The sequence below is a fragment of the Abramis brama genome, assembly GCF_963993115.1.
Source record: "Abramis brama genome assembly, chromosome: 11".
Taxonomy (NCBI): domain Eukaryota; kingdom Metazoa; phylum Chordata; class Actinopteri; order Cypriniformes; family Leuciscidae; genus Abramis; species Abramis brama.
The window spans coordinates 38,302,625-38,323,421 of NC_139973.1; the positions used below are offsets into that span (position 1 = coordinate 38,302,625).

Sequence of the window (20,797 nt, forward strand, 5' to 3'; positions counted from 1 at the left end):
CATTGACATAGATTGGATATAACTTTACATAGACAATGTGAGTATTTGGTTCTCTCACTCATACTAACATGAACAATCAATCCCTGTCACTACTCTTTTTAAACACAGTATTTATTTTAATTAGGGATGCACAATTACTACAAAAATTGTCAATTATTTTCCTTATTATTATTATTTTTATGTAGATCAGTGGTTCTTATATTTTTAATTCCAAGGCCCCCTGTTGCCAAAGATAATATTAAAATATTTAGTTTTCAAAATTTGTATTTATTATATATTATAATAATATAATAAATAATAACTGTCAATATATTAAGATAATTAATTAAAATATTTATAAATAATTTACATAATTAGATTCCAGAATCCCAATAAAGCTTTTCATGGTTTACACTTTATAACAATGAATTAACATGACTTTTCTAGTTTGTAATTACAATTATTGTTTTCCTCACAAACAGAAATTTCCAGGTAACAATCACATGACACATGCAAGACTGAATAATTAAAAAAACAATTATAAATAATTTACATAATTAAATTCCAGAATCACAATAATGCTCTTTATGGTTTACACTTTTTATTACCAATGAATTAACATGACTTTTCTAGTTTGTAATAACAATTATTTTTTTTCTCACAAACAAACTTCTACCCAAATAATAATATACCTAATAACAATAACATATTATATGATATAATATTCTATCTGATTTTATTTGATTTCAGCTTAGATCTGATTTTTAGCTGTTTTAGCTTATTTTAACCCTTGTTTTGTGTCATTTAAAATAATTTTAATCTAGAGGTTGAGAACCACTGATGTAGATTATTATTTTTGAATAATTATGCAGCTCTAATTTAAAAATTTCTGTCTGCATACTAACTTTGTAAGTGTTTTATTAAATCATATTTTCTCAGGGACTCGGGGATCAGTCAAAATAATTTTCTGTGGTAATCGTATTACGCCACAAGTGCTGTCGATAGAGCTTTACTCGTATTGAACGCGTGGCATTCCTTTGAGGGATGAGCGAGCAGACTTTGCTCCTCAAATCTTCCAGATGCGTCTGCTCCGTCCTGACGTTTGACTCTGCCGTCTCAAGCTCTCTAAACTCTCACTCGCTCGTTTTCTCATTCTCATCCCACATCTCTATGGAAACGCCGGCGGGACGGGTTCACACTTCACTCGAGCTCTTAAAGCACATTACCCAGAGTTCCAGGCATGAAGGTAATGTCACAGGGAAATTACACGTGTGCTGGCGGGAAGAGCGACGGATCCATAATGTGATAAAGATCAGAGATCACCTGAGACCACGATACGGCCCATAAGGGTTCTCACGTCTGCTGAGACCCGCTTCACACATCTAATCACAACCTGCTAATATGCAGCACACACAACAACACATGGGGTGTTTCTAATGAGAAATACAGCTCTGCTTTCCTGCAGCATTCAGACTCTGTGTGCCGTGACCTTGCTCACACTACCCATTTACTTTGCTTTCCTGCACAAAAGACATTCATAACTCTGGTGAATCAAAGTTAGAATATCTCAAACCAAAGCGTGTGCTTTGATTTATGAGAATACACCAGTTAAAAAAGCTCTGTTCTGTTCCGGATTCACTAACGAACGATTCCCGTTGCAACATTCTTTCTTGATGAATATGGATGACAGCGAGCTTCTCTGAATGAGCGGAAAAGGCAAGAAGAACCGATGGAAAAGTTTACAGATAAAAAGCACGGCTAATTTATCAATGGCTGCACCTGCAGTCTCCTTTTTTCACTTTCTGTCAGCGCCGTTAAAGCCTTATCAGCCACCACAGCACATTATTCTCCACAGAATATGCAAGAGAAACTCAATAGCTTGATTTATCTCATTTCGGCCTGATTAATAACCCTCTAAAAGAACCTGAAATAACGCATATAAACTTCACCATCTTCCAAGTTTAGTGCATCAACTTTAAAGGCCTACATGAATATTTTGTGTTCAGAGTTGTATTGCTTGCTAAGGTAAGAATCACTATTACTATCACTTATATTTAGGTGCAATATGGACTTACATCAGTCTGTTATTGTATTTAATTAGTCTATTACATAAGTGTATTACTGTGCTATTACATTCTATGATTCTTGATGTCTGTGTTTGCATACATGAAAGATAAAAAAAAAAATCAGAACATCTTTAAAAAATCCTTTGAATTATTTTGAAAAAGCTTGATCTTATGCAGTAGAATCGCAGTTCTGCTGTAATAAACACTATAATTCTAATTCAAATGATGATTATGTCAAAACACAACGAACACCACCAGATCATCTTTTCTCTTTGTTCATCTGGCTGTTATTACTCAGTTACAACAGCCAAAATAAATCTAATGTTAATCTTTTAAGGGCCATAAGCCCAACTAAAGCAAACACTGATCACCATAATGGTGACTTAAAATTTGTCATTTTTCTCCTTCAGTGATTCTGCTTGTTAACATCAGGTATCTTCAATAATTGTCAATCATCACTTAATTAATCACTTAATTATCTCATTAACTTTAGACTTACATTACTACTTTTGAACAGTAGTGTCCATGGCAACACACTAACACCCAGAACACATTAGCAACTACATAGGAACAAAAAAAAAGGTTTGATTTTGTTTGATTATTCTGATTGAAGAACATAAGTGACTCTTAAAAAGTAGTAGTACACAACATTTATGTCGCAAGTGTCCTGGGATGATGTAGGAAAAGATGAAAGGAATCAATGAGTGTCGATCTTGTAACAAATCAAAAGGACCGATTTTACCAGGGCTGCATGTGATGGGTTAAAATCAAACAGAAAGAACAGAATAGTGAGAGAGCAGAGAAACATTCTCCACCACTGCAAACAGCACTGGTAACAACCACTCATAAAACATTGCCATCAGGAAAAAGAGAAATACAGAGAAAGAAGAGAAGAGATGGGATATCATAAGGAAAGTCCACTGTTAGACTGACAGGCTCAACAGACAAGGCACATGTACTTCCGGCGTTCACCTGTCAATCAAACGGAGCCCAGAGGAGACAGAGCATTCAACAAGGCAGGCGCACACACACAATCACACACTCAGAGTATGCTCATGTAAAAGTCACTGCTAAAATGTTAGGGTGTTGTGGGCATTACTAAGTGGTTGCCAGTGTGTTCAGGATAGTTACGCCTCAAATCTAATGTAAATATGGCTCCGGTTCTTTAATGTACACTATTGTTCAATTGATCACACTATCCGTCGATAAGATTTTTTGGTAATACATTTCCTTGTTACATGTTACATGTAGTTACTGTAGTAATAGTCTCAGCCTCAGACGTCACGCCCACGGAACGTTGGCTAAACGTCTGATGCATATGGTACACTTAACTGGAAACACTTCAGGAATGTCGAAGTCGTCATTTGATTGGTTGAATTTTATCGGATTTCCGGGGGGCGCGAGTGTCGCGTTTATTTTCGGTCCGCCGGGAAACAAAGCGCAGACGTGTGATTGCGGAAGAAAAACTGTTGTGTTTACATGAGTGACAATGAGCATTTATCAAGATCAGCTAAAAGATGTGGTAATGCAGACGCCATTGTTATACGTGCACGAACAGATCAATGACTTACTGCTTGTTTTCTTCTCCTTCTTTGATTTTCTATGCTGACTGACTTGTTGCACGCCGGTCTGTTGTTGTGGGGACATTTCCACGCCCCGAAACGTGACGCTGAACGAAACGAACTGTAATTGGTTGTTTGACATGTCGGTCAAACGGCCTTATGGGCGGGCCTTGGCCAAAGAAAGCTGCTATGAATTCCAGACCTTCAGCCGTCAGTCTGAAGGTCTGGCTACGCGAGACTACTGTAGTAATAACTGTCAATTATTATAGTTACATAATTATACATAATTACATGCAACTAACCCGAAAATCAAATCCTAATCCTAACTCTATAGTAAATAAATACATGTAGTTAATTATTATTACTCAGCACTTAAATAAATAATTACACTGTAACACGGACACCTTAAAATAAAGTGTAACCTATTTTTTAAAATAGTTTTATTCAGCAAGGATGCATTAAATTGATCAAAAGTGACAGTAAAGACATTTATAATGTTACATAAGATTTCTGTTTCTATTTGAGCTTTCTATTCATCAAATATTTTTTTTTATCACTGTTTTTACCAAAGCAATGCTTTCAATGTTGAAAGCAGATCAACTGTTTTCAACATTGATAACAATCAGAAATGTTTCTTGAGCAGCAAATGATCATATTAGAGTGATTTCTGAAGGATCATGTGACACTGAAGACTGGAGTAATGATGCTGACAATTCAGCTTTTAATCACAGGAATAATTTACGTTTTACTATATATTCACATAGAAAACAGCTATTTTAAATTGTAATATTTCACATTATTACTGTTTTTAAAATATTTTTGATCAAATAAATGCAGCCTTGGTGAGCAGAAGAGACATCTTTAAACATTAAAAAACAGCAAACTTTTGAACGGTGAGTAACTAATAATAATAATCTTGCCTAAAAAAAGGTGTGTTGCTGTGTGGGAGCATCTCAAAGAAACCCACAGAAAACTCATCGTTCGCCCACTCGTTCCCTTCATGAGTCTTTTCATCACACAACCAAAACAAAATATCAGTGCTGTCCTGAACTTTCACTGCACTATAGAGACTCAGTCTCTATAGAGCTCTCCAGTCTCGCGTACAGAAGCCACACATTAACAACAGAAGAGCGAGGAACAGCAAGCATGAACTCCAGCGTAACAGAAGAAAGAGAGGGAATGGCACAGGGAGCCGTTCAGTCAGGCGACCCGAAGCGGAGTTAGTGCTGGTGAGTTAGCAGATCTGGATGACCCGTGAGCCGAGCATTACCGTCCTCTCTGGTTCTGACGCGGGTGCTGGCGCTCTCCGGGCCGGGCCCGACGTCAGTGTGAGCTTTCACCCACACCACATACTCCGTCCACTTCTCCAGCCCCTCCAGCTCGTAGCTGGACACATCGGCTGGGATGTCCTGGACCTCGTGGCGCTGCTGGTCCTCGCCAGACTCCGCCTGATAGGCCAGAGAGTATCTGACAATGTTGCCGTGGCGACTGGCGGCCGGGGGAGCCGCCCAACTCACCTTGATGCTGGTGGAGCTGAGACTGATCAGGTGCACCTCCTGTGGGGGGGCGGACGGGGCTGGAAAGGGGTGCAGGAACACATGAGCTCGGGCTAACCGCATAAACACAGCCATGTGTCTTAAGAACTAGTCTGACCATCTCGCAGTTTACCAATAGTACTTTGGGGATTCAAATTAGACCAAGCTTCCTTTTTTTGTAACTGAATTAAAAAATTTATGACCAGTCTTAATGAAAAATATTCGATGACTCACTTGTAAGATTAGTCTAAGCAGTTTGTGCAACTGGCCACTGGACAGTAAAGAAGATAAATGCCCTTTGCAGAACTTGAGTTTAAGAACCAAGTGTTCTCGAGCTGGCTAATATAGTCAACACACACACACACACACACACACATACACACATGCATGCATGCACGCACATGCACACACACATGAATATATGTATCTGTGCACCATGAAACCTCATTTTGGAGGATTCCAAATAGCCTCTATCATCATTTGATTCAAAGCATATACTGTAAACACTACTGTTCAAATGTTTGGGGTTTCCTCATAAATATAAATATATGATTCTGGTTTCCTCATAAATATATGAAGCAGCACAACTGTTTTCAACAATGATAATAATCAGAAATGTTTCTTGAGCAGCAAATCATCATATTAGAATGATTTCTGAAGGATCATGTGACACTGAAGACTGGAGTAATGATGCTGAAAATTCAGCTTTGATCACAGGAATAAATGACATTTTACAATATATTCACATAGAAAAGTTATTTTAAATTGTAATAATATTTCACAATATTACTTTATCTTTCAAAAACTTTAAAAACATCAATGATCTTACCAACCACAAACTTTTGAATAGTAGTATATATGTCGTCATAATATATATCATCTGTCAGCTGTCGTTATCATTAATATTTTTTAAAGCTATTGATTTAATTAAAGTTGAAAAAAGTGTGATATACACACTTAAAAGTTTAAAATACACACACAAATAAAGTTGTAAAAAAACACACAATCTGGAGCCTGTTTGAAGTCCCGCTGGTTGAGATTTACTGCTTCACATATGTCTGCACATATTTTACTCTAAAAACTGTGTTTTGGTGGTGAAAGCAGAGATTGATGGTTCACTTCTATTTTGTGTGTGTGTGTATGTGTGTAAGTATGCAAGAGATAACAGATACATTTTGTCTGACAAACTGTCTTTGGCTAGACATGTAATTGATGTGATTGATGGCCTGTCAGATTTCTGAGATGCTGTATCGATTCATTTTTAAAATCACTTGAGTTCACAGAAAATCCCTGCCTATCCCGTACTGAGAACATGGTAAACTAAACAATATACAGTAGGATTATTATTACACGGCTCTCTGGAATACTTGATTCTGATTGAATCAGCAGCAGACATAACATATAGGCTTTTCTGAAATGATAAAAGAGATGGTGTATGTATGTATGTATCCATCACTATGAAGATGCGATAAGTGTTTCGCTCCTGTGTTTTGTTCAGCAGAGCAGGCGGAAAATGACTTCGGAGGAAAAAAATAAATAAAATAGGAGAAGGTTTGACTCCACACAGAAGACCAAGAGAGCCAAGTGTGAATCAAAGAAGATGGTCATCACCTGTAGAGAAAGGAAACCGGGAGAGAAAATGAAAAGAGAAAAGACAAAGACTAAGAAAGTGTGGGAAAAGGTATGAGAAATAGGTGAGAAAACGAGATTAAACTGGGAGAGACTGAGAAAAACAACAGAGACGAGAGAAACTGGACACATCTAAAACTCAAGTGGGAGTTGAGAAGAAAAAATAGTGAGAAAAAGAATAAATTCAAGGAAATGAGAAAATGAGCAAACGGTTTAAAAGAGAATGAAGTGTGAGGAAACGGAAAGAGAGAGTTTATTTCTCACCTGCAACAGAAAGTGTGAATGAAATACAACAGGAAGAGAGAAAAGTGAAGAAACAAAAAGACAGCAGGGAGACACAGTGAGAAAAAAGCAAGATAGAAAGAAAAGAAATATTAAAGACAGCAAGAAAAGAAATATTAAAGGAGAGGATGGTAATGAGAGAGACTGAAGTGAGAGGAAAGGTACAGTATATTAAGAGATGTCAAAGGTCAAACCCAGTCCTTTGAAACCTTTTCATTTTTGACAAAAAAGCGACATAAAAGGTGTAACAAAAAAGGAGAAATTTTAAAGTCACCATAAAATGACAATTCTTATTTTGTATGGAATATCGTAGTGTTTATTATTAATAATATATGTGTACATCATTTTTAAAAAAATAATATACCGGTAATAATTTTTAAATTATTAATAACTTAACATTGAGAAGCCATTGATTTTACTCCGATTCACATCACAATAGGGGAGAAGGGACGACCGCAACTTCCGTTTCATGCCGACTGAAGCACAAAAAAAGCATGATAAAGTGTATTATCGATATTGCAATGATACTCTCAGATGAGAATAAAATTAAACTGAATTGAGCTGGATAATAACACCAACTTTGCTGAATATAATCACCATTGAACTGACTTTGAGCGCATTAATGACAATATTATCTTCTGTAGAGCTGCTTTACAGCTGAAATTGAATTTCTTTCATAATTAATCATTTACAGTACAACATTAATACTGTTATTTTGCTTTTGCTTTGAAACAATCTGTATCGTATAAAGCACTATATAAATAAATGTGACTTGATTTGACTAGACTGTGAACATTCTTCAAAACGTATCCTTTTGTGCTCCATATAAGTATGTAAAGTGTTTTAAATGAGTCACTTCCACTGAAGTTGGGTCAGCATGCTTCCTTAGGAGACGTTCACATATATCGTGTTTTTCTATTCCACAGCGCTTACTTTTCCAGAGTTTTTCTATGTACACATGCGCAAGACGGTTGTGTTTGACCATTGCACTCACGTCTTGTGTCTTTTGCAGCATCTCATGCATGACGTGTTTTTGAAACGCATCTCTCAAGTTAAAAGTTCAACTTTTCAACAATGTGTCTCTACTCTGTTTTTTTTTTCCCCTTTTACTGACCCGCCACGTTCTGTGTGAACCGGCCCTATGTAGGCAGCTCACTAGGATCTGGCATAGAATTAGAGAGAGAGAGAGAGAGAAAGGGAGTGAGAGACAGAGGGATTTTGGTGTCTCGGCTCACAGGTCTTTGAGGACAGTGACTCAGAGACACTAGGACAAAAAAAAAAAAGACAGAAAGAAAAAGCAAGTGTTTCTATGGGAACCAAGAACAAACCTTTCAAAGCTGACACGTCTAACAAATAGCTCTGAATACCAGGAGATCTCTGTGAGGTGCTGTCATAAATATATCAGCTTTAGTCCATATCTCTGGAGACAGAGGAAGATGAGGACAGAGATTAAGCTGTAGCGCCTGCGTCATTCTGACGCCTCAGTGTGTGTCACACTCCACGGTCACTGCAACTCTACGCCGACCCTGAACCTGAAACTTTTGAGCTTTTGACACTCAAAAAACTTGTCTGATGCAGTTAAAATGTGTATGAAACGGACGCCAGCGCTGCTCTGCTCTGGAAAACACAGGGTCTTTTGTATGTCAAGAGCACGAGATAAATAACATTGACAAGTAACATGTTAAAGGTGACATATTGTAATCTATACTTTTGTAATATTTAATTTATCCCTCCCTGAAACCACTTATAATGTTAGTCAAGGTCTCTTGAACCAAAAACAGTTCAACAATATTTTTTGTGCTTTTGAAGGTCAAATTTTTGCATTTTGTTTGTAAACACATGCACTAAATGTTTTAATGTAATAATGTTTCATTAAAAGCAAATGACATGGTGCTGGTTAACAAAGCAAACATGAAAACATATTTGGGGTGGTTAAAAAGCGTCCCTTATCTTTAGCCGAGTGACTAGTATTGAGCTGCTCAGAAATGGTCAAACTTTGAGATGGTTATAGTTTGAGTTCGACACTTACTGGATTGTGCCGTGCGAGCTTCTACAGGCTGTGTGTAAACCCCGAGCCCCATCTCAGAGCGCGCCGCCAGAGAGAACATGTAGAGTGTGTCTGGCTTCAGGCCTTCAACAGCATACGAGCCAGCGGGGTCAAAGGTGATGTGGTGCTGCCATGGATTAAAGATAAAGAGAGTGTGAGAACCACACATAGGCTATATATCAAATATATGTTGATTTCAAACATCAACAGGGTTCACCACAAATCGCTTACTGCACTTTTTTGTGTCAATCCATTAAAGGCACACTATGCAAGATTTGTCCCTTAATATAACAGCTAGGTAAACAAACTAGTAGTAGGGCGAATCAAAACAAGCAATGCAGGTTTGAGAGGTGGCGCCCCGACAAATCTCGCGAGAATCACAACTTGCTTTACGGCACGACGTCACACACATCAGATACATATGAAGCAGCCTCTATGGAAGGCACTAGCACGCATTTCAGACGTGAATCATGGCAGAGTCGACGAAGAAAACGAAGAAAGCGCGAGTGCAGATTCAAGTGCAGAGACGGCTCTGCGTGAGTGGTATTTACGACAATAACGTTAAATACAAGTACTCCACAGCAACTCCAGGGGGCGCTGTTTGACAAAAACGGAAACTGCATAGTGTGCCTTTAAAAAAAAGAAAAAAGAAGGTAAAATCAATCTTAAAAAACATGTTCAAAATGATAGCATTTTATTATAGGATACAGCAGACCACACAGTGTGCTCATATTGTATACTTTATATTGTACACTGTAATTCATCCAGGAATGATTTCCAGAAAATTGGCATTCTGTGTACATACTGCAAACTGCAAAGATATTATTTTCAGCATGCTAGTAATGCCATTCTGAACCCACTGTAGCCAAACACACACAGATTCAGTGATTTTACCTTGTTGTCAGAGTCAGCCTCCCAGTATGTGAGCTCATATTTGGTGATCTGATCCTGGACGGGCCACAGCCATGACAGCATGATTCGAGTGTCGAGCTCTGCCTCCGCTTCAAAACCAGTGGGCTGGGCCGGGACTGCAGTCAGAGATGTGGTTTGTCTTACTACACACTTAAATCACACAATACATTACACATCTCTCTGAAATGCTTGATTCTGATTGGAGAATCGCAGCATTCCAAGGTCAGATATTCCCCAATAATGACCATTATCAATAGCAACGCTGTATCAAGGCCATGTCTCTCGTAGCACACCGCTCTCTCTCGTTTCATTCAAACAGCTGGTGCCATCTTGAGCCTCAGTTATTGACTGTATTTACTGTAAAATGAAACTAGAGGACTCCAGTATTATCAGTAGACCTAATATTGTTAAAGTGTTCGTCTGGTTGCTAGAATGATTGTTTTGTACACTGTACTGGATTATAAGATTATAAATAGGTCAGATTTTAAAATGGTTTCTGCTCAAATCAATATTTCATCTCCCCGTCATTATTTGTGAGTATTAACTTATAAGACTGTACATTATTCCTTAAATTTTCATTTGATTGAATTTGTCTAGGCTCAAAGCTGCTTGCTAGGAACCGTTTTGATTTGCGGATGCTTTGCGATTAGTGAGCTAATAAAATACTTTAACTTGAATATATTTTGTGTCTAATTATTTACTTATGTGGAAAGCAGCCATGCAAAAACTTTCAAATGGGTTCTATACAGAACCCTAGGGATCTTGACACAGTTTTAAAGAACACTTTATACTAAAAAGGTTCTATATAATAATGTATATGTATAATGTATACATAAAAATGTCTTAAATGATTGCATAATACATTCATGTTTCTTTTTTTCTAGTGATAAAGTATGTTTACGGGCTGTTTAATTCATAAAATTTAACAAAAATTAAAAACCAGTTTACCAGATTAATGAATTGAAACTAAATCCATAAAATGATCCCATAATGGAAGCCATTAAAAGGTTTCTGTATATGATATGCCTGACAGAACCCTTTTAAGGTTCGATATACATTATACCATATTGACTTTTGAAGCCATCTTTTGTAGTGCGTCTTCAAATGATCTTCATTTGGAGTCTTTTCTCAGCACACACTGATATCAATTCGATGATAAAGAAAAAAATAAATACAATGTATTATTGACGTCTCGTGGTTCCATCACAGAGAGCCACAAAATCACTTTCCAGAACATTCTCATTCACAGTTCCAAGCTGGTGGAATGATCTCCCCACCCTCATCCGGAATGCAGAATCCCTGACAACATTCAAAAGACAGCTGAAAACCCATCTCTTCCGTCCTTTTCCTTTAAATCCTCGCTTATCGGGCTTATGCTACTCTGATTAATGCCTGAACTTCGTATTTTGAGCACTTCTTACGTTGTTTTTGCCTCTTCACGATGACTCGCTTAATTTAGTCCTAATTTGTAAGTCGCTTTGGACAAAAGCGTCTGCTAAATGACTAAATGTAAATGTATTATATAAGCACACATCTCACCTCCTTGCTGTGTTTTAACCTGCAGGGTGTCAGAAGGCGGGCCGTCTCCCACAGAGGTGAACGCTAGCACGCGGAGCCCGTACGTGATGTCAGGCACCAGGCCGGAGATAGTGGTCAGGCTGCTGTCCTCTGTGTTGTGTTTCTGCCACGTGCTGATCGGGAAATGCAGATCAGACGTGTAATACACTCGATATCCACGTATCTGTCCGTTGGGCTCTTCGGGAGGCTCCCACTGCACCAGCATGGTCGTGGCGCTCAGCATCCGGGCCTGAACGCGCAGCGGTGGGGACGACGGGGCCTGTTCGCTGGTGCGTGTCTCTACCGTCCCGCTGGGCGGCCCGCGCCCGATGTTATTGACCGCCATGACACGGAATTCGTACTCGGAGTAAGGACTCAACCCACCGATGCTGTAGCGCGTTGAAGCAACTCCGTCCACTTCCTGGAAACCGTTGTCCGAGACTTTGGCCCGGTACTGAATCACATAGTACGACACGGGTTCGGGGTTGCCGGAATCCCATGTTAGAGTTACACTGGTGGCGGTGGTTTCTGTGACGATCAGAGAGGTCGGGGGGCGGGGCAGAGCTGAGAAACATGAATAAACATATTTAGTTCCTTGACAATTTTGATTGCAAAAAGGCATACTATTGGAAAACAGACAAAACATATAGAGTAGGACTGCAAACCTTTACTAAAAGTTTACTTCCAACACTGCACCAACACACTTACCCGTAATTTTTTCGATAAGCCTGAAGGAATTAATTAGCTGGATCAGGTGCGTTTAATTAAGGTTGAAGCTAAACTCTGCAGGGATGTGGCCCTCCAAGAACTGAGCTTTGCACCCTGATCTAGAGTGACTCAAAAAGGGCAGTGTGATGTGTTTTCTTTAATTAATTAAGGTGAATTCAGGTCCAGTATTTTAACAGCAAATTAGACTTTTATACCTTTTATATCACAAACACAACAGAAACACATACTTTTGTTTGATTAAGTAGCAGTATTTGCCCCCAGAATAGATTTTCAATGGGATTTATATTTAAAACACAGTGTTCTGTTAATTAATGTACTTTTCTCAATCTGAACACTTATATTTGATACCTATAAAATCCAATTATCCTCACAGTTCACACATAGCTGTAAATAATGAACAATAATGAAAGATCCTAACACAATAAAGAATGCACTTTAAATAATTAGTGCGTCACTATCTAATATTATATAGTGCTTCACTGTTTCAATGTTATGTTAATTACGTAAAACTATTAAAAATAGTTTTTGGTAACTGAAATAAAGCTGAATAAATAAATAAATATTAGATAAATAACCTTAAACTTAAAAAAAAGTGCTTGCCTGGGTAATAAAGTACTAATATTACTAAAACCTAAATACTGTAAATATAAAGCTATATAAAAATATAAAAAAATCAAAAACTAATAAAAATGACAAAAGCACAAAACTAAATTACTAAAAGTATAAAAATAAAAGCTAATTAAAAATATTAATAAATACTCAAATAACACTGGTTCAAATAAACTGGTATCAAACTGTTCACTATGCAATCATTTTTAATCCTTGTATTTTAAATATCTCAGTGTTTCTGCTACTAAACCACATGTTCTGACATGCTAACATATGCCAAATGAATGCAAATATTGGCCTATCTGTGACATTTCTCAGGGCAGATATGTGGTAATGACCTGGCATTTAAGATGAATGTAGAAAATTGTGCTGTGTTAAACACTGTTCTTGTGATTGTTCTGTGTCTGTATCATAGACTAGATCAGTCAGCTCATCCTATTTCCACAGGCGAGTTGAAAAATGCCTGTATTGTCATAAAATAGCTTCTGAAATTGACTCTAAACAACTTTTGTGCAATATGCAATTGGACAGCTGTCAGAATCCAAACAGATCACCTCGAATAAGCAGCAGCAGAGTGGAAAAGGACAGAAAAACACACCAAAACCTTTTTAGGAGGCTTAAAGCACCACAGCTGCTATAGCAGAAATCCCAAAACACATGATATTAACCTCAGCTAACATGATAATGCATGACGGCAGAGCAGAGCAGAGCAGTGAGAATTTCCCACTGTAATGCCAGATACACTCGCTTTAACCAATGCTAATGTTGTAACTCGACTCCACTTGCCTGAATCCAGCTCAAATTCTGCTACTCTAAATTCTTTATTTTCAACACCTCTCTAGATACACCGATAACAGTTAACTAATGGTTAGTTAACTAACGATAACACGACTAATGGAGAGCTCAGAAGAATCAGTACAGTAACACAGTACACTTTGTAAGAAGTTTTTTAGAGAGAGTTGTTTGGTGTTTGGAGTAGGGTGACCACCCGTCCCGCTTTGCGTTGAACCGCTCAGCATTTTCCCCCCTTGTCCCGCACGTCACATATTGAGAAAATGTCCCGCATTTTCATCAGTCTGTTGGTTTTTAATTATCATATTAAGAAAATGTGCATGTGTTCTTTTGCCTTTTTAAGAAAGCATTTTATTTATTAGTTTTGCGGCTTGGTTTTTCACCATTATTTAACAGCGCTTCGTCAGAAGTACAAATACAACATCCGTTTTTAAAATCCTATCCAATAGTTGAAAGGAAAGGAGTAAACATGGTCACTAATAGGTTGTGACGGCTGTCAATCAAAATGTGGACCGGTGATTCGTTCCATGTGTTCACTGTCAGAAAACAAATGGATAATTTGGTGAATTAAAATGTAAATTTAACAGAATTTATCAACTTGTTGCCTGATGTGGTTGTTTTGATTCACATCATTTCTAAAAATATGAAAGTTTTTGGTTTAAATATATTCTTAATATATAAGACTGTCAATGATCTAATTTCATGTTGTTTTATATTTTATTTGTTCGTTATTTATTTTGTTGGATTTTAGTTGAACTTGGTCAGAACATGATGCCACTGCCTTTGGGCTCAGTGATGTTGAATTTAAATGACATGTAAAATAAAGACATGTTATGTTACGTTGTGATGTAATGGTGTTTTCTGGAAGGGACTTAAGAACAAAGATTTTTTTATCAGCTGAAAGGCAGAATAGTTTTTTTATTAAGTTAGATAAACATTACATAACAGTTTCAGGTTATGTTTTTGTCCCACATTGTCCCACACAAACTTATAATCGTCCCACATTTGGTTTGTTTGATGGTGGTCACCCTAGTTTGGAGTGATTTACAGCAGTTTATGATGTAGCTATAGGGTGTTGCGAAGTGGTTTAGTTTCCTCTTTCTGGATTTCACAGAACAGTAGTACCGAGAGTGCGCTCTTTCACGCTAGAGTTTAACATGATAAAATTTGGGACAATGAAACGTTTCGAATAGATTCATTATCACGCAACAGCCCTAAAATAATCCTTAATGATCATTGGGAGCGCAGAGATTTTGTTCACTCTGTCAAGGCGGAAAAAAGGAGGAGAGAGATCTTCTCATCACATTTCAGTTCTGATGAAACATTGATGAGGCGATTGCATGCGCTGTCGGTCTGGGTCGGTGGGAATCCCCATGAGTGTGTTATTGATGAGATTTCACTCTCAGCATTTCAGGGCCCAGCATCCAATCGGATTAGAGCAGCTCTGTTTATCACCGTCTAGATAATCACAGATAATCACAAACTTTAAGCACACAACTGATATCAATGCCAGCTGTATGGATCACTCGGGGACAAAGATTTAAAAAGGCAATTTATTTCATTAAGTTAATGTTACCAAGTATACTTCATTACTGCATTTGAGTAGATGACTACTTTATGTGAAAATAAATGTTTTTGAAAAGCATATTAAAATGTTTACTCGAAATACATTTCTCATTTGTGTGGGTGCAAATGTGTTATGTATAATTGATTCGCAATTCAGCAAGGATGGATTAAATTGATAAAAGTAACAACATTTATAACATTAGAAAAGATTTATATTTCAATAAATACTTGTTATTTTGAACATTATTCATCAAAGCATCCTGAAAAAATGTATCACTGTTTCCACAAAAATATTATGCAGAATTGTTGTTGAGCATTTTAAAATATATTCATATAGAAAACAGGGTGACACTTTAGTTATGGGTCCAATTCTCACTATTAACTACGACTTTTGCCTCAAACTCATAATTACTGCTTATTAATAGTTAGTAAGATAGTTGTTAAGTTTAGGTATTGGGTGATTAAGGGATGTAGAATATGATCATGTAGAATAAGGCATTAATATGTGCTTTATAAGTACTAATAAACAGCCATATCTATCTATCTATAAATTACAGAAACGTCTGTCTGTCTGTCTGTCTGTCTGTGTGTGTGTGTGTCTGTGTGTCTGTGTGTGTGTCTGTTAACCACATATCTCTCGAACCGTTAGTCCGATGGATTCCAAACTTGACAGGTGTCTCGCTACGGGCACGAGTAAGTGCAGTGCCAAGTTTGACGTTGTTTGGATGAGAAATGCTAAAGATATCGTTAAATATATCATTTTTAAAAGGTTGTGGTTTAAAAATAAACATTCTGACATTAGAGGGTTGTATCGGTCAAAGAAGCCCCAAGAAGGTTGTGGTTTAAAAATAAACACTCTGACATAAACACTCAGTCAGCTACACTGTTTACTTCTGAATATTATAGTTTGGTTCCAGAACGTGATAAATCCATTTTGATTAATTTGAGTAAAAATGTGTTTTCTTTACCAAGAAAGTGGCAAGATGAAAACAACTATTTTCTGTTTCAAACTTTCACATAGCATCTTTAGGTTATAATAACATAAAAAATTCAAATCCAGATTTTGATTTTCAAAGATCTATTATAAAAACGGATTATTTTTCCCCAAAAATGCAATAAATTCATGACACTTTTTTTTCCAAAATGCAATTAATCCATTGAATCAATATAAAAGTTATTTTTTATCATATTGAAACTGTTGAAATCAGCCATCGCTAATATCTCCTGAACTTTTTTGACGGAGATCAGCTCACAAAAACTGATTTTGCACAGGCACTTTGCACTGCTCCCTGAATCGACGTGCTTATTCATTTGTGGATGTTAACTGAATTTGTAAGTCAGCTATGCTGTTTACTTCTGAATATTATATTTCATTCTGGAGCGCTTAACGTTATCGCTACTGTGTAATAGTAGCCTATGCTATTCACCAACTAAACATATCCTATTCAATGCGTTCACAGTCTCTTTCACGGGCATCATTTGTAGTAGCCTATTCACAAACTGTTTGCTCAAGCGTAGCGTTTTCTCGGAGTTCACTGTGTGCTTTCTACCATGCACAAATAAAAATGTCACTGAACTTTTGCTGTGTAATTGTAACAATGAGTACTCAAACACACCAAACCAACAATTACTAAAAACACACTCAAAAACTGATTTTGCACGGGCATTTTGCACTAGCACTTAGAAGGTTGTGGTATACATAAACACTCAGTCAGCTACACTGTTTACTTCTGAATATTATAGTTTATTCACAGCCATCATTTGTAGTAACCTAGCCTGCTCCCTGAATTCAATGCGTTCACAGTCTCTTTCACGGGCACCAAACCAACAATTACTAAAAACACACACAAAAACTGATTTTGCACGGGCATTTTGCACTAGTCCTAGTAATATACCAAGTAATAAACCAAAAACAATTATTTAAACAGTAAAACATATTCCACAATACTATACTTTTTTTTTTACTGTATTTTTACTGTTTTCTGATACAGCAGTAACTTTTGAACAGTAGTGTATCTTTAATCATATACAGTATGAGAACTATAGCCCTATTCGGACGGTAATTGTTTCTCATGGGGTCATAAGGTATTTTCAACATTTACAGGGGCTAGTCTGTGATTTTATTGCCGTCTGAATCGAGAATGTCTGTTTTTCTCCCATCACTCGTCTAAAAATCCACGGCTGAATTACCTACTGTTTTTTTTTCTACAGAAAAACTTTGTTTTTTCTACCTAGGTCGTGTGGTAATTTAACTGCTGTCTAAATCACAAGAGTTCACAAGAAGAGATCACTTAAAATTCACTGTTTAAATCCTTTTTGACCACTGCCGAGCACCGTACGGTTGCACTTCACTGTAATTTAGATGCATTTTAAAGATGTAGCCTAAACTTTTATTACTGAAATGCTGGAAAGTATTTACAAGAACGATATTTCATCACCGCTCAAAGGAGAAAGAGAAGAAAAGCACGTAAACATTTGAAATGGGCCGTTATTATGCCAGCAATTATATACACTAAAAATGTGAATAAGAAGCTGTATTAAATTATTTCTGCTAATTTTCGTATTTTTAAAATGACATCCATCATTCTGAGATAAAAGACAGAAAACCATTTTAACTATAGCGCATCTATCTTCCACATGATATATAGGATATTATTTTCCTAATATTAAATTAAATATGAATTTATTCTTATTATTCCAAGCATATGACATTTTATTTACAGCAGACAATCATGCGACTGACCACGTGAGCTGGGTTCATACAATCACAAAACTCAAGAATAAATCTCCATCCGAATGCTTGAGTTTCATCACTGAGGTGCCATGCAAATTTATTTTTACGGACATCTATGCGAGAAACACTTACCATCTGAATAGGGCTTATTAAGCACGTTTCATACAAGTGCAAAGATGAAGTAGATCCTGAGGCTAAACGTCTCTTACCTTTGACCATGATCTGAGCTGTGGTGTCGATCATGCCCAGGGAGGATATAGCCACACAGGTGTAGTTCGCCGACTGCCGGATGTTGGTGAGCTCCAGCACATTTCGGCCAATGGGCATCTCCTCCTCTTTGGTTAGCTCCTGTTCACCCCTCATCCACTTCACATAGGGCATGGGAGCGCCCACCGCCACGCAGGTGAGGTTAACACTGCCGCCCGGCATCACTTCGTGATTGGTGGGCGGGATCGAGAAACGTGGCGGAACTCGCCGGACTGTTGGAGGAGCGCAGATGATGTTAGAAGCAGCGCAGATACAGGAGAGCATGGCTCTGGATATACACCATTGACCTCTAGGATATAGTCTTTATTTGAAAATGTGAGAGATATAATATATGAATTAGCTCTCTGACTGATTAATCTGAATGGACAAAAGCCAAACTAATTCAAGGGAATAGAGCGGAGAGCCTTAATATTCTAAGCATTCAGATAAGAGTGTTTTTGATGCATCTCAAGGATTTTTTGGCTCTTTAGTTGAGTTTCCTTATTGTCTCATCAAATTTGATTTCTTTCAAAGTGCTGGCAAGCTATTTACTGTTATGTCACTAAATGAACTCTCTTTGCATCACAAATACACAGTAAAAATGCAGACAAAGAGCAACCTCAACCACAACTGGTCACAAAATCATTTCTAAAGACCAGTCTCACTGAGGTGTGCAATGCTTTTTTTCTACATTGCCGGTCCCTGTCACACTATCTTGGACTGACAGACACTCAGGAGCTCAAAGAGACGCAGACAGGCGAATGTCACGTCTCAGATTTGAACTTTAGACTTTCTCATCAATGTGACAGATAGCTTAGCGGTGCAGCGCACATTTCCTTTATCGTTTCATAGATATGAAATGGGAAACAGACTCTGAAAAGTCAGATTTCACTGAATTTTCTAAAAAATTCAGTCATTTATAAAGTTCTACATCTTCACTACGCCTTGCATATTTAATTATTACATATTAAAGCTAATTTGATTATGCTGTCAGTCATCAATGAGACTGTCAGATCTGAATTTTCCAAAATTCTGCATATCTTCCCCCCAAATCATAAAAGAAAATTATATTTATAGTTTGCCGACAAATCTTTTTTTTTTTTCTAAGATGTCTATTTTGAAAATACTTGTAAAAAAAAAAATTCATATGCCACATTTGTGTATTTAAATAATGGCATGACGAAGCTCAGAAGTAATACTGCAAACCTTTTTTTTTTTTTTTTTGCAACGAAATGCATCTCACTTGGATCAAGAACGGCATAATCTGGCAGCAGAAGATTGTGACCCTTTACACACATTGAGTTGGTGTGCAGCCAAAGCCAAACCATCCTGTCCACTGAAGACACAGCAAACGCTCTGTGAATCTGCAGAGCTCCCATAAAAGAGCAGCATTTTCTGTAGACTTCATGGAAGAAGCCGTCTGAGAGAGTCCATGGAGAGATTGCTAATAAACCAATCTTTTATAATGTCTCTCCGTGTATAAAGTGGAATTGTTTGCAGATGGCAGCTGAGTTTAACAGGGAGCTCTGCGGCCAGACATCTGCTTATATTCACGGATAAACAAGTCTCACTTCTGAGAGACTCCAACTCACTTCCAAATCTGAACATTACCTGTTAATTTCCTTGTCATTACCTTCACATTTCCAGACACAGGAAATTATTGCGGATGACCGAGGAAAGTGTGGGGCTAGAGGATAACAAATGCTCAGTGTTTATTTGACTTGAATGCAATTACTGGAAAGTAGAGAACTAGCTACCACCCAAACTCAAAATAAACTCAAGATGTCTCTTTTTCACACACACACACACACACTTTAAATGGTTTATAAGAGTAGTGTTCATTTTCGGCATTATCAGGTGAGATTTAACTGTGTGCATCTAGAGCGGCTTCTTGGCCATGTGTTATACAAGAAAATAAGCAAACTCACACTACCCATAACACCAAACCGGGTTATATGTGACAAATCTGTCCTTGCTGAAAGTAAAACAGTATGTGCCGTAAGAAATAAAACCCCAAAGCCAATCAAATGTGTAGAGTAAGACTTAAAACCAATGAGATTCCACTGCACACAAACAAAAATGAAAACTGACGAACTGACAAGCATCTTGCATGATTGTGGCTAGAAGACAAAAAAGCGTTTGGTTATGACTCTTTGTTTCTTTTCTGTGTGTGTGTGTAATTTGAACATATTGCTGTGGTTCAGGTACAGTAAATCAATATTTATTGCAAAATGTATTGACTCAAGTCAGGTAAACACTGAGCAAATTGTGCTTATGGGGTCTGCTCTGTACTGGACATGGCCAGGGGTGGCCGTAATAATCGTCATCTTTGAAAGATGAACGCAGAGTTTGGACTTTTGAGATTGAGTTAAGTTTGTTAGTTGGGCAGGAATGCCTGCAGGTGTAATAGTGTAAGAGAGACATCACATTAATCCACGTTAGTCACTGTACATAGAGAGGATGATGTTACCCATGGACATGAGGGATGGTAACGACATGATGGCAAGAGTTTCTCTCAGTTAGAGGTTGTTAAGAAAGTTTGAGAAGTCTTT

At 37.4% G+C, this 20,797-nt stretch overlaps 1 protein-coding gene across 8 annotated transcripts in view; it reads right to left on the reverse strand.

The window, feature by feature from the left end:
• The window catches only part of ptprfa (protein tyrosine phosphatase receptor type Fa), a 226,679-nt gene that overhangs the window by 61,697 nt on the left and 144,185 nt on the right, over positions 1-20,797 (reverse strand). For 6 of the 8 annotated variants that reach the window (XM_084128827.1, XM_084128826.1, XM_084128824.1 and 3 more), the window contains 4 exons: positions 18,209-18,478; positions 11,552-12,133; positions 9,995-10,128; positions 9,083-9,227 (listed from right to left, as the gene is read on the reverse strand). In XM_084128827.1, the coding sequence (XP_083984953.1) occupies positions 9,083-9,227; positions 9,995-10,128; positions 11,552-12,133; positions 18,209-18,478 (1,131 nt within the window). Of the gene's footprint in view, positions 1-4,877; positions 5,184-9,082; positions 9,228-9,994; positions 10,129-11,551; positions 12,134-18,208; positions 18,479-20,797 lie in introns of all 8 variants that reach the window. The other 2 variants (XM_084128821.1, XM_084128820.1) reach the window with 1 other exon arrangement.